Below are 14777 nucleotides of genomic sequence, written 5' to 3'. Positions count from 1 at the left end.
CTTTGTTGGCACTGAACATTTCTGGGGCTGTGATGCATTCACTGTGTTGCCAGTTCTACTACAAAGAGAGGGCAGGGAAGTACAAATATTGCTGCTGGTTTCTGCAGCAGTGTAGTCTGTAAGGAATCTGCTTCTGAAATGCTGCAACCCTCTTATTATTGCATCCTGAGACACATTGCTGCTTCCATCTTGCAAGGAGAAGAAAATACTTAAGCTTTGAGACTTGATAATGTAGTTAGTTATTCAGCTGTGTAAGCAATTAAAAGAAATTGTTTTGTTTTTTGTTCTTTTCTGTAACATGAAGATAATCATTACCTAAATCTCTTAAAGGTTTATGTTATTTGTAGGTCATAAAGAGGTAAAAACTCATCAACCTCAATCAAAACTTGCCTTGAAGAAATTGCTGAACAAGATTAGAAACCAAAAAGAGGAGTGGATATCAAAAAGCGAGAAAGAGTTTCCAAGCAAGATTGAGACTACTGAATCAGGCACTATTGCTGGCAAAGAGACACAGCAGGTTGATTTAGATCTGAATGATGAGCAACACAAAAATTCTGAATGTGAAGCCACAGGTATGGAATATGTGCTCGCATTGACATTGTTATGTAGGAGGAGTCCATAGGGTGGACTGTAACAATTTTTTTTAATCTGAATGAGTCTTTCGGTGGTGTTGTTTTATTGTGCTGCCAAAAAGTAAATCCAGTTCTCTCATCTCTGCCTTTTGTCTTCCCCATAAAGCTCTCTCTGAAGAAAGATGTCTAAAGTACCTCTTCTATGTTGTAATTCTCACCCAAATTTTGGTCAGATTTCATGCTGCTGTGTTTTAAAAGGTGTTTACCTATGGGGGCAGAAGTTGTGGGGCAAAATTGGCTGTGGGAGTTTTTTACCTGTTGAATTGGAAAAGCTGAGTTATGAGATTCACAGCTAGAAATGATTGACAGGCATGAGCTGACGTGTCTGTAGTGAGGGATTTTTCCTGGACTGAACGCACCAGTCCAAAAAGTCTCAGTATAAAACTGGATCTTACAACAGTCAAACATCCCATTTTGTTTGGTAGCTCCTCTTGGTTTGGAGTTTCCCGCCCTGTGTTGCTATTTTAGTTATGTAAGTGCTGAAGGTGATGAATGTGCATGAAGATTTGATTTTTGTGCTTTTGTGTTTGCCTTGAGAGTGCTGGCTTTATATCCTCCTTTTGTTCTTAGAGGTTAAGGCTTTTTTTTTTTTCCTATACCTGGGGAGGATGATTTTGCTATCAGGCTACCAAGTGATTTAGAAAACAACCAATGCTGAATTCAGCTAGAACTGAGCCATTGCTCATTGCTGAGCCTTTCACCAGGCTGGATGTGGCTCTGGGCTGCCAGGCCTGGTGATTGGTGACCCTGCACATAACAGGGGGTTGAAACTTGATGATCTTTGTGGTCCTTTTCAATCCAGACCATTCTGTGATTTGGTGATTTCTTTATAGCCAAGAATGGCACGTGATAAAGGGCCATTAATGACTTAAATAATGCAAAACCTGATCTTTCCAGCTCACGGAGATGAGCTGAGAGGATGGAGATGGTCATCTTGTCAAGGCTGCCTGCTTGTGCGTTTTTCCTTTTGAGAGCTTGGGAAACTAAAGCAAGATGTAAACAAGATATGAATCATTTTCTGGGTGCATTTATAGTGCAATAATATGTATTTTAGAGTCTGACGAGATGTTGGAACATAGAGTTGCACTTGAAAATTCAGTTCTAATCCATTCTCAAGAACAAGCAGCTAAAATTAGAATGGAAAATGAGAGACAGCAGTGGGTAAGTGTGAGTGAATATACTTTTTGTCTTGGTTATGATGTAAAATGAAGTGATTTACAGAAGGTAATAAAGGTGATAAAATGCTTCAGGTTCTAAAGCTGCAACAGACACGTTCAGCATACTGTTAACATTTTAAAGGAACTTTTACTGCAGCATTATCTGTACTTGGCCTTTGTGTAGTAGCTTTTATTTTATAGCAATTAGCGAATGCTGGCTGGAATGTACAATAGTGTGGAGAAAAATTCTTTTGTAAAACTTAACAGCTACTGCAGGCAAAGGATTCTATGCCATGATTAAGTAAGAATTCCAGTTGTCAGGTAGCACCTTTTTGGCTTAAGGAAAAGGTCGTCACCAGTATGGAACTGTGAAGATTTTTCTAGCCCTGTGCAATCGTATCTGAAAGTCTGTAGGATTGCACAGTGACAGAAAAAGCTTGCAAACCTTGAGTATTTTGTCTCTCAGTTTATAAAATCAAATGCAGAATGTCTTCTGCAATCTGTATGAACACTTTGTTAACGACATGTGCATTATGTATCTGTATTATACGTATTTAATTATATTTTCACTGTATCTTAGATAAAGACCTGCCAGCTGTTATGTGGTGGTTTATTAATTAAAAAAAAAAAAAGTTGAATTTCAGGTCCCACTGCAACCTTAAGTTGTAGTTTTAAAGTACAGAAATTCAGGAAATAAATTTCACAGAATAATATTTTAGTGAGGAGGAGAACAAAAGGCAGCTGCTCTCCTGTGGAAGTGGGGTTACTTTCTTTAACATGTTTTCTCCCACTTAACACGTGTCCAGATGTATATATTTCTATGTTTCCATTTCTGTTAACTGCTCCCAGCTTCTCCTTGGGCTCCCTTCATTACTACTTAGAAATTTTTCTTCACTTCCATTCTGAAAGTGTACGTGCTGTTACTTCGTGTGGCTGTGAGTGATTCGTAGATGAAAGATACTTGGAAAGAGATTAAAAATAAACAAAACACTTGAGAGATTTCTGGAGTGCTCTTAAAGTGGTGGTACATGAGCCATTTCAGAAGTTGGGTAAGATTTGAATTAGCATTTAAATGCATTGAACTTCTGATGAGAAGTTCTGTAAAATGCAAAATAGACTTCTGAGTTCAATCCAAAAGAAGGAGTTCCTTTGCAGCCTCTGGAAAATTATGATGCTTCTTGAGTAATTAGATTTGGATTTTTATCCATTCTGTTCGTTCAGTGGCAGATAACTGTGCAATAGTAAATGGATCAAGGGGCCATTAGAAATTTCAGTCGCTACCAAAATGATTCTTGACAGCTTCAGCACTGCTTTTAGTGGCTGCTTACAATTTGAAAAAGCCTGTCATAAGTGATACAATTTTTGCTGCGAGTTAGAAGTTGGAACAAAGTTTCATGTACAGATGTATGGGTCTTTTTCCTGGAGTTCTAGAGACACTTTTGTTGTTTTTTTTTCCAATAGCTTGAGCAAATAGAGCAACAAAAACAGGAACAGCTGGCCTTGCTGAAACAAATTGAAGAAGAGAGGGCACATCTGGAAATCCAAATGCAAACCTGTTTGGAAGAAGCTAAGAACAAAAAGGAGGAGGAAGAGAGAAGTCAGCCAGTACACAGCTGCAGTGTTCCTTCTACAGATCAACAGAAGAAAGCAGAACATGAGGTGAGGAACTGTGAATGGGGTGTTTGGGCTGGGATCTGTTTTCAGTTGTTTTTCTTTTATAGAACCAAGAGCTCCAATTGCCAGTTTGAAATTCTATTAATGAAGACCTTGTTTTTGTTTCTCAGGCCACAAATAAGAACTGTTCTGAACAGTACTGAAGTCTGTAACTTTTTTGTCTAATGTAGATACTTTTATATCGCATTATATCTACCACTGAAGACTTTCAATACTGGGTTATCTGCAAGGCCTTGGGACGTATCTGTATAAAATGCTTGTTAGTAAAACCTGATTAGAGCTGTATAATGAGGATGCACATACAAATATCCTTTTTCAAGGAAGAATAATCTTAGGAAAAAAAAACCTATCCATTTTTGTCTTTGTCTAACTCTTAAATATCTATTTAATTTAAGGGGAGATCATTGAGGGGGTGAAGAGAAAGGGGTTTGTTTGTTTGTTTGTTTTTTTAAATTTTGAACCATTTCCACAATGTGCACTCTGAAAAGAATCTATTTGCCTTACAAAGGCAGCCGTGCTGGATCATTGCTCACTTAATTTGCTGCTGGGTAGTTTAGCTCTTTGAGCTAAGCTCCTACATGCACCATTGACTTTGATGATGGATGCCAGACTTGCCAAGAGGGACTGTAGCTGTAGGCTGTGTGTTCCAGAAACTGCTTTAGCTTCATTGCCTGAGGCCAAAAGCTCACAGACTTCAAGCAGTGATATGGAGTGGTTTCTGCATTCTTGAGAGAATGAACATAAGCTTGAGATTGTTGCTTTAACTGTTTCTATGAGTTATTTGTTTATTTTTACTTAAAATCACTTATTTTCAATTAGTCTGGAAGTACTGCTGTGCCAGAAACCAGAAGTCCTGGAGAAGACAGGCACTTACAGGTGATTCGTAATTATCAACAGCGTCTTCTACAACAAAACAGGTAAACTGCTTTATTAAAGTTCTGACCTTCCTCTTTCAAAATAATTGGAATTGCTTTGGTTATTGCAAATGATGTTACTCTCTGCACCGGTCTGGAAAGATGTGGTTTTTCTTTCTGTTTAGGCTGCACAAACAGACAATCAATGAAGCTAGAATGCGTCTACAAGAATATCAGAATAAATTGAAGCAAAGATACTTGACTGATCCTGTGAAAATTTTAAGCTCTGTGGAAACAACCTCTGTTAATTTAAAGCTTATCTCAGAACCAGTTGAACAGAGGCAGAGCATGCAGTCTGTGCAGACCCAATCACCTGCAGAAGACCACACGCTGTCACTACCTCTTCCCTACAACATGTGCAATGTTCCTGAAAATGCATCTTCACAAAAACATGGAGAGAAAATGCACAGTGTTTATCCTGGTAGGCACCTACGTTCTCTAGAACCATCGAATTTGAAGTTTGGAGAGATCTGTTTGCCACGGAGCTATTCTTTGCAGGAACAAGTGGGAATGTTGGACATCTCCAACGGTGAGGTCAGAGAACCATCTGTGTTCCATTTACCATCAGCGTTGGTCACACAAGATGTTTCTCCAGCCAGAACACAACTGGAAGCACGTGTACAACAGGTTAGATTTGCCTTACCTGCAGAACATTCCTCTGAGCCTTCAGAAACAGAGCACTTTAAGGAATCAGACCTCAGATGGTCTAACCATCAAATGCAAGCACAAGCTGAGGAAGAGCCTCCGCCTCTGACACCCCTTATGGCGGCAACAAAAGGATCCCCTATAGTGCAGGCGGCCACAGTTGATTCTTTGGCTTGTCAGCAGGAGTCTGCAGAGAGCCCCATCACAACAAGCCTTGAGCCCAGTTCTCTTTCTGGACCTGTGTCTTTATGTCACGAAGAAGGCACTGAGGAATCCTTGGTATCAGAAAGTGGAGATGCATCTTTGTTGAATTATTCCTGTATACTGAATTTAAGGGACAGAATGTTGGCCTCATCAGAAAGCATCCAAGCTCAGCAGCAGTATTTGAAGGAATTGCAAGAGCAGCTAGATGCACATAGAGAAGCTCTTCTTTCTAGACAAAAAATACAAGAACAACTACTTATACAGAAACAGGATGAACTGAGGGAACAGATGCAGAAACAACAAGAGGCTTTGGAAGAATTTCTGAACAAGCAGGTAAGCTTTGTAAGTGCTTTGCTTGGTGAGTCATCAGTAAGGGATAAAACTGTAGAGTGAATGCTAGGAGTTGGTAAAGTATCTCATAGAGTGTTGGGAGCTTCAAGTGATTTACTGTATTGGAAATTTTAATTAGGAACATCTTAATTAAATTTCCTTTTCTATAACCTTTTATTTCAAAAAGCTCTGTATGCACATTAAAAATTTGTTTTGGAAGTTGCAATCTTGACTTGGAATTTTGCTCATTTCTGGGTAAGGAGGCTTTGGGTTAAAAGAGCTGCTGCAGTGAGCTGCACTATTGCAGTCTCCATACAGCTAAAATTCCTGAATTTAGGAGTGGAAAAATCAGAATTTTTAGGAATTTTTATTCTCAAAAATGCTGACTGTTGTGATAGAATCTAACAAATGCCTTGAAAATGTAACAAATAATGTTTTGTCATGTTTGGTTTGTAGAGCAAAGTAGGATATCTGTATACCCAAATGCTTCTTCAAGCTGTGCGAGGGGTGGAGCTTGCGTGCTTGAACTTTCTCAAAATGCACACTTGAGCTTGTTTATCAAAGTGCAAAGTAGTGTGAAACGTGCACCCACCAAAAGGCTGGCTTAATTAATGACTATAAATGCGAGTGCTGTTGGTGCTGTTTATTTATTTATTCCCCTTAAGGTGAGACACAGCAACATGAATGGAGTGATGACAGAGCCACAAAGGCCTCACTGGATTAGTAAGAGTGACTTTTTCCAGGACTCAGAAAACTACCAGGAAGAGAACTGTGACATGAGTAAATTTGACAGAGATGAAATGATTTCACAGTACATCAGTCTAGCTGGGCAGATTGGTAAGGCTGGATGGCATGTTTTATTACAGTATTTTGTTTTTCTCATGGAGTTCTCTTCATTTGCCCAAGCTGATTTGATAGGTATGTTGTAACATGCCTGGGGAACCTAAACCATAAAACCTTGTTTTACAGAACGGCCTGAAAATGTTCTGCATAGAGAACAGAAAAGGAGGTTTTCCAAACCTCCTGTGACAAAAGTGAAGTTGGGGCTCGGTTTGGAACAGCACGAACTCAGTGCTATTCCAGAAGTAGACACACCAAGGAGTTGCAACGTTTCTTTTGCAGGTAAAATATGAGTATAAAACGTGTGTATACATATAGAATGTATGAATGCTTCTGTTCTTAGGAGTATAGATTGGAGGAAGTAATTATTCTCTGAAGCTTTTGAGGTGATTGGTAATGAAGTAATAGCTGATACTTTTACCATAAGGTATAACTTAAATATTTTTCAAGGGAATTATAGTTGAGAAAAGCTTTCTTTATCAGTGTCAGCTTAGAAGAAGTGTATAAAAAAAAAAAAAAATCACTGTAATTTCAGGACTGATTGATTTTTTTCTGTTGAACATATCAGACTTGCAGGTTCTATGCTGAAAATGTCTTTAGCAGCAAAGATAGAAGCCTGAGTGCAGAGTAAAGCTGTGTGTAGTTACTCAGACCCTACAGAGGATCTGCATTTTTATGCAGCTATTCATATCTTGTTCATTCTGAGGGTTGAATCAGAAGTGAATGTATCAGTTATTTGTAAAGAGAATATGCAAAAGCAGCTGATGGAAGTTCTTTTTCTTTAAAATCTTATAAATAAGGAGCTGGCACCAAATATCTGCAGAAGTTTTCAGACAAGCTCTATAGTTGTTGGTTTTTTTTCTTTTTCAATTACAAACCATCCTGTAACAATTTCAGACAAAAACCACGCAAAGCAATCATCAGTTTCTAGGAATGTTGGTTACCATTTGTATGCAGTACTTAGTAATGCTTTGTAAGCAACATTAAGTGACAGGTAAAACAAACTCATGTTTCCTAAATGTAAATTTTGATTTTTCCCCTTACCCTCTCCCTCAAGTCTCTTTACAACTAAAATGTAATGCATGTTTTAATGCTGTGCTAGTGTTCATAAAAGAATTAAGCAGAACAATTCAAGTAGCTACAGGCCAGGTGAAGCTTAGAATCATAGGATCACCAAGTGTTTTAATTGCAATGAGTGGCTGAAAAGGGCTGTTGGTGAGGAGAGAGCACTGGGGAGAAAGGAGATCTTAATCCAAAGCAGAGAAGACAGGCTGTATCTGGATTTGCTAACCTGGTATGGTTAGCTTACATGGAACACTGAGCAAAATCAGCAGATTATTTCTGTAGAACAGCATACCCACCTTAAAATGTTCTTTCATAAAGTGCAGAACATTGTGTATCTATACCTGAACTGATGAGTTGTTTTAAATTCAGGTAAAACAGGTTCTGGTGGTGGAGAACCTTCTCCCATTTCAAGTGTTGGGGGGTTTGCGCATAGGAAATGTTATGGTGATGCTCTTCGTGAAGAAGGCAGGTCACCTGGGAGCATAACAGGCTATGAGCAGCAAATCTCTGTTGAAAGCCCGAGGCAAAGCAAACAGCCTGGATTATTACAAGAGCTGCTGCTGTTGTCTACTGAAAATTCCTATGATTCAGGTGAGGAAATCCTCTTTCTTCTGGGACCTATGTGAGTACCATTCTGTACTGCTGATTTAACTGCTGTTTATCTGTAGGATGTGACCTGACTTGTTGAAGATCATAGAGTGCTATTTAAATACTGTTTAATTTCGATTGTAAAAAATGATATTTCAGGAAGTGCCTCTTAGGACTGAGTTTTAATTTTGCTTTGTTTGTTTGTGACCCACTACCACTGTAGCAATAATCCATGGATCTTTGCCTGTCAGCAGTTTTTCATCCAAAGCATGCACTGTGAATCTGTAACTCGTGGAGCTGTCTGTAGAGACCTCTTCTGCATCACCTGATTGTCCTGCTGTAGCAGCTGAATTGTAGCAGCACACTCTCATGCGTGTACAGAGTGAATTGCTAGATTAGAAGTTGTGCTCTTCTGAGAACTTCTTCCCAGAGTACATGTGAGGTGCCCAGGTGTGTACCTTCACCTGAGAACCTGGAGCAGACCAATGGTGTGCCTGCATCAGTACTCTGTGATTCCTTCTGAAGACACAAGAGATTCATGCTTAGAAAGAAATGTGGATGTTACTGCACTGATAGGCAGCCACAGGGAGATCTCTGTTTGTAAGGAGTTGCTTAAAAGTACAACTGAGACGAAATATAAAAGGCTGCTTGTTACCCTTAGTGCAAAGAAGCAACTTAGAAAGAATCAACTGGTAGAAAACTAATTCTGGTATGCTCTGTTAATCTGTGAAGAGCTTTAATTAGAGATTACGCCTTTAGACTAGATTGTGTCCATGTGCAACAATGTTAATCTGATATCATGAATTGAAAGCAGTTGTTTTGGTTATCATAAATACAGCAATTTGTGGCTGTGTTCAAGCATGTGGCTTAACTGGCTTACAAAAGGACAAGAAGAAAGCAGGTTAGAGAGAGGGTTTTTGAATACTTGGCCTAACAAGTGGAGTCAGCTGTTTTTTTCCTGCCTGTAGTAATTCAGTTTGTCTCTTTGGTCTTGGGGTAAAGTGAACAGGGGGGTTCCAGCGCTTTCAGTTGCAGTGCATTTACAGCTTCTAAAATTTCTTGCAGATTGAAATGCAGTTTACTGCAGTTCCAGTTGGCAGATGGGATGTCTGACTTGCTGTGAACTGCTCTGTGTTCTGTGAAACGCTGACTTGAGCCATGTAAAGCTGAAAACAAGTAGACAGCACCTTGACATCCAGTGGAGTTTTCAGTATCTATTCAAAATAAATACATTATTGGGGCTGCAGAGCACTTGTTTTCAGCACCTTGCCCTTATATGTCTTTATAAGCAATATAGCTATGTCACATGCACCTCCTGGTTTTACTAGAATTTTCAATGCTGTCCCAAATATTAGGGTAAATTTTAGTTTGGTTTGTGCTGAGACATCCTTTGGAATTCAAGTAAGATTTATTAGGGATCAGAGTTGCTTTAAATCAGTACATGTAAGCTGATTTTTCTATCAGTTTTTTCTTTTAATTCTCAAAATAGTCTGTTTGAAATATCACTGAAGTTTAAAGATATGCATAATTTAAGTATTTGTCTTTTAACAGCGTTTGGAGACAAGGCTTGTGTTTTTAGAATAAGTTCTGTAATCATAGAATCACCAAGGTTGGAGAAGACCTCCAAGACCATCCAGTCCAGCCATTCACGTACCTTCAGTATTTTCCTACTAAGCCATGGCTTAGTAGTACAACATCTCAGTGTTTCTTGAACGCCTCCAGGGATGGTGACTCCACCACCTCCCTGAGCAGCCCATCCTAGCACCTGACCACTTCTTCGGAGGAAAAAAAGTTCATAATATGCAACATGACCGTGCTCTGGTGCAGTTTGAGGCCATTCCCTCCAGTCCTGTCTCTACTTACACAGGAGAAGAGGCCAACCCTCAGCTGACCACAGCCTCTTGTCAGGCAGTTGTAGAGAGCAATAAAGTCTCCCCTGAGCCTCATCCAGACTGAGCAATCCCAGTTCCCTCAGCCACTCCCTGTAAGACCTGTGCTCCAGACCTCTCACAGCTTTGTTGCCCTTTTCTGGACACACTCCAGGCCCTCAATGTCTTGTAGTGAGGGGCCCAAAACTGAACACCGCACTCAAGGTGCAGCCTCACCAGTGCTGAGTACAGAGGGATGATCACCTCCCTGCTCCTGCTGGCTGCACTATTGCTGATACAAGCCAGGATGCCATTGGCCTTCTTGGCCACCTGAGTGCACTGCTGGTTAGGTGAGCATCAACCAACACCCCCAGATCCACTTCTTCCGCACTGTCTTCCAACCACTCTGCCTCAAGCCTGTAAGTCAACATTGCTAGGTCACCACATTAACATTAAATATTGTTTTCTAGTGTCTTTTTACATTAGTGTGATCTGTGAACAGTGTAATTTATGTAAAAAGATTAGGAAACTTCATGTAAACATGCATATTTAGTTAATGAAAAGAAAAGCAAAAGAAAAGCCTGCTGGGATTGTCTTCTTGAGCAGTTCAAAGAACACCTGAAACTCACCATTGTCTTCTTCATGACTTGAAGATGTAGTGCTTCGTGCCACCTGGAGAAACTAGCACAGTTTTTCAGGAGGAAGATCTAATTTATGGTAAACTTAAAGGTGCATTTTAAATTGTAACTTATGATGGTAGCAGTGAATTCAGTTTTCTACTTGATTCTGACCAGAACATGCTTGCAGTTTTTCATGTGTTTTCAGGAGACATAATTGTCTCTCCAAAGATAGGAGCAAATGGGTGCTTTCTACATGTGATTGTGACCTTATTCTTGGAGGTTTCCACCTTCCTTCAAATAATGTGCACCTTTGCAGCCTAAAGTTGTATTATGTTGTGATTGTAGAACTGCTTGATGTGCACAAATCTTATTAATGGCTGTTCACTTGCTTCATCAAAGTGTTAAAGGTAAAAAGGTTAAAGGTGTGCAGGTTCATGAAGATAAACTTGGTAAATCAATTTGGGTGCTTCAGCAACAAAGCTTGTTTGGTTTGGTGTATGAGATTTGTCGCTGAGTGACAGGCAAATTTTGGGGGAAGTTTCTGTAACTGTTCATTTTCTTCAGTTATTACAAGATGAGGGGAAAAAAACTGCTTAAATTTAGATGCAGACACATGTGGGTGCAAAGGGGGAAAGAGGGGATCTTGAGCACTGCTTCTGGTTAAGGGGGCATGAATCCCTGACCTCTGCATTGAGTGGATACAGGTGCTGCACAGGCTGGGCAGGGGGGGATGGGTAGCTGTTAGTGATGTTGGACTGTTTGCCTCACTGATTCAGATTGCTTCCTCTTACCATGGCACTGGTATCTCTCAAGGTGAGTTAGGAACTTCACATATTGGAGTTTTCTTCTTCTAAATTCAATTTGCAGAAGAATTAAAAAGGGCTAATAGAATGTACATTGTTAATAGGGAACTGCAGAGTAATCCCACAGATGAGACAGGCAGTTTGATCACACAAACCTCAGTTCCTTAGGGAAATCGTCTTGAAGACAGTGACTAGACCTGATGCATGCAACTTTTTCACAGTTCTCCTTCCCTGCATATCAACAAGCCCTTCTCTGCATTCATCCCTGCCTTTAGCCTTTAGGAGTCTCCTTGGGCAGCGTTCCAGATGTGATCATTTTCATGTATTGCTGCCCTAAGCAGGTGTTATTCCAAGCACGATTATTTTCCATGTGACCCGAGATTAAGACTTCAGTTTATTTTTAATAATCTCAAATATTTGTCCCTAATTCATTATTACAACAGACAGTCTTACCCTTCACCAATTTAGAAACGAGTACAACTACTGACTTCTTTTTCCTCTTCTTAATAATAAGGTTTGGGCTAATCTGTTTTTCACTGTCTGTGCGTGATTTGTCATTCAGGTCTCTCAGCTGCGTCCTAAAATTACTACTGCTGCTTCTTCCTTCAGCTTCAGGCAGCACTTCTTTCTGTCACTGTCTGGTGGCCAAGCTAAAATGAGAGGCCCGTGCAGATGTCGGGAAGCTGTGAGCAATGTGAACTCTGTGCTATTAGCTTGGAAGGAGAAATAAAAAAGTAAAAAACCCACCTCTTTTATGAGTCACCAAGAGCAGCCTTTTAAGGATGGTACTGTAATAAAGGCAGGTGGTGTGCGTGTGTTGTATTTTTTACTCTGAAATGAGTTATTAATTTGGGTTTATAGCTTGAAGTTGCTGCTGTTTGTCCCTTGTGTTTATATCACAGAACAATGCAAGTTACTAAGTATAGGAATGAAATGTTTGTAGAGTAGCTCTTCATAGAATATATATACAAAACCGTGCTGGATACTCGAGTATCATCTCTTGTCACTCTGATGTCCTTCATGAAATAAAACATTTATTTCATAGAAATATCTAATATTGATGTAAAGTGAACAGGAAAATGAGAATTTCTGGCTTTCCATGGTAGCTTATTTCAGCATTTCAGTTTTTATTTCATTTTAAAATAAGTGGTCTGTTTCCAGTTTCTGTGTGTTTTACAGCTGTTTCTTACCACTGCTTCTTGTTAGGAATGTCAGGAGAATTGGGGATTTGAAATGTCTTTGTGCTAATTCTTGTAGAACTGGGAGAAAACGTATCTGCTTCTATTAACTGCAACTTCGTTTTGATATTTAACGTTTTCCTTGAAAAATAATACTCAAGAATATGGAAGTGTTTGCTGCTGGATGTTGATTTAAGGTCTTAGAAGAACTGCCAGACCTGAATGCTTGTCAGTGTTGAATGCATACTTTTTTTTTTCTAGTGCTGCTATGGTACTTTTCCCACAGATCTTCATCTTATTTCTGTGTCTAAGAGGTTGTTCGTTTCTGTGGTAGTATTCATGCATTACTTAGACAATTCATGTTTCTGGTTTTTCTTATTTAGTTTTGAAGTCCGATTTTCTTCATAATTGTTCTAATAGTAGAGGACAGAAAGATTTCTCCACTCCAATAAATGATTCTAGTAACACTACCAGAGATGTACTTTGTCCTTCAAGGCCAAAACATGCATTTATAGCTCTTCATGCATGCTCTTCAAAGAGCAGTCTTGCTAATCAGTAACTGTGGTGCAATGGTGCAGAAAGTGAGAAGAAAAAGGTAAGAAATGGGCAAAATCAGTGCGCTAGCAGTGAGAGTAGCAGCAGTGGGGTATTACTGCCACCTGGTGTTCCAAAAAAATAAGGGCAATTAAAGGAAAAAAAAAAAGCACTAACAATGAACTGCTTTCTGTTGAATTTGTTTTTAGCTCACTCCCAAGATTCTGTTGTGGCTCACGATGTCCCAGTTCTTGCTGCTGCAGTTGGAGGGGGCACACTGCATTCTGCACCATCGTTCGGAAGCTCTCGTGCGGTCAGTCAACCAGAGTAAATGTGTAATGTGATTTTACTCTTTGAGATGTGTTTTAAGGATGCTGTGCAAAAATGAAAAACATGTTATTTTTGTAGACTTGAATTAGGCATTTGGTAACTTTAACTTGTATTCTCAGCATGCTCATGAGTTGGTAGGAATTAGTACAGTCATCTGGTAATTCAGGTTATAAGGGACTTAGTGAGGTCCTTATCTCAACCTCCTGATCGAAGCAGGGACATCTGTGGAATCAGACAAGGTTGCTCGGAGCTTTATTGTGTAGGATCTTGAAAAATTCCAAATGTGGAGGCTTACAGGTCCTGCATGTGAGCTGTTCTGCTGTTTAACTGCCCTGTTGGAAAAGTTCTTCCTTATAACTGCTATGAACCTTTGCTTCTTCAATTCATGCCCATTGTATTTGCCCTCCAGACATGCAGCACTGAAGGGCCTGACTCCCATCTCAGTATCACAGAATCACAGAATTGTAGGGGTTGGAAGGGGCCTCCAGAGATCGAGTCCAACCCCTCTGCCAAAGCAGGTTCCCTACACCAGGTCACACAAGTAGGCATCCACAGAATCACAGAATTGCAAGGTTGGAAACGACCTGCAAGATCATCTAGTTTAGCCACCCTCCCATTCCTATTAGTACCACAAGCGAGGCAGGTCTTGAACATCTCTAGAGAAGGAGACTCCACAACCTCCCTGGGCAGACTGTTCCAGACTTCAGTACCCTTCCTGACTACCTACCTTCCTGGCAGGCTGCTGCTAATTTCCCCCTGCAAGCTCTCTCTTCTGACCTGTCTCGCTCCAATTTATAGGAGGGAGGTGAGGTTCTTTAATATCTGTATACCCGGTGTGAGATTAAGAAACAACGGTTCATATGTTGTTGCATCCAGTTTATTACTAAGACCTAATCAGGGAGACGGGGAAGGGAAGGAGGGCGATAGAAAAGATGGAAAAGAAGCAGGAGTTGCGTAAAGCGGGGAGAGTCACCAGCAGGATCCAGCAGCGTCCCATTGCACGGTGTTTGAAGGTCCCGGGCAGAACGCAGCAGAAGACGGGGAGCAGCAGCGTGACCGGCCTTGGGCAGCAGGCAGGTAGACGAGGAAGTCAAGGAGCCAATTCTTGAAGCAGCAACAGCGGTCAGGCAGCAGGTTCAGGAGAATTCGACAGTATGCAGGAATCACCTCAATCTTCAGGAATCCCTCTATCTTCCAGACTTCCTCTCTGTTCTTCTTCATGAGGGATCTCTTGTCAGAAAACCCTCCCGTTCGTCATGAGGAATCTGTTGTCAGAAACCTCCCGTTCTTTATGAGGAATCTGTTGTCAGAAACCTATCCTCATGGTTTTCAGTTCCTCTTTAATCCTCCTTGTTCTCCTGCCTACGTGACAAGGATGGGCCTCGAGCAAGAGTC

At 40.3% G+C, this 14777-nt stretch overlaps 1 protein-coding gene across 1 annotated transcript in view; it reads left to right on the top strand.

Annotated features, from left to right (window-relative positions):
* CEP295 (centrosomal protein 295) overlaps positions 1-14777 on the top strand; it is a 49276-nt gene that overhangs the window by 20517 nt on the left and 13982 nt on the right. The window contains exons 11-19 of the mRNA XM_048949113.1: positions 348-572; positions 1687-1793; positions 3251-3448; positions 4283-4380; positions 4503-5559; positions 6222-6393; positions 6526-6678; positions 7831-8052; positions 13262-13365. Of these exons, the coding sequence (XP_048805070.1) occupies positions 348-572; positions 1687-1793; positions 3251-3448; positions 4283-4380; positions 4503-5559; positions 6222-6393; positions 6526-6678; positions 7831-8052; positions 13262-13365 (2336 nt within the window). The remainder of the gene's footprint in view (positions 1-347; positions 573-1686; positions 1794-3250; positions 3449-4282; positions 4381-4502; positions 5560-6221; positions 6394-6525; positions 6679-7830; positions 8053-13261; positions 13366-14777) is intronic.

The sequence above is a fragment of the Lagopus muta genome, chromosome 1, assembly GCF_023343835.1.
Source record: "Lagopus muta isolate bLagMut1 chromosome 1, bLagMut1 primary, whole genome shotgun sequence".
Lineage (NCBI taxonomy): Eukaryota > Metazoa > Chordata > Aves > Galliformes > Phasianidae > Lagopus > Lagopus muta.
This window is presented reverse-complemented; position numbering and strand designations above follow the sequence as displayed.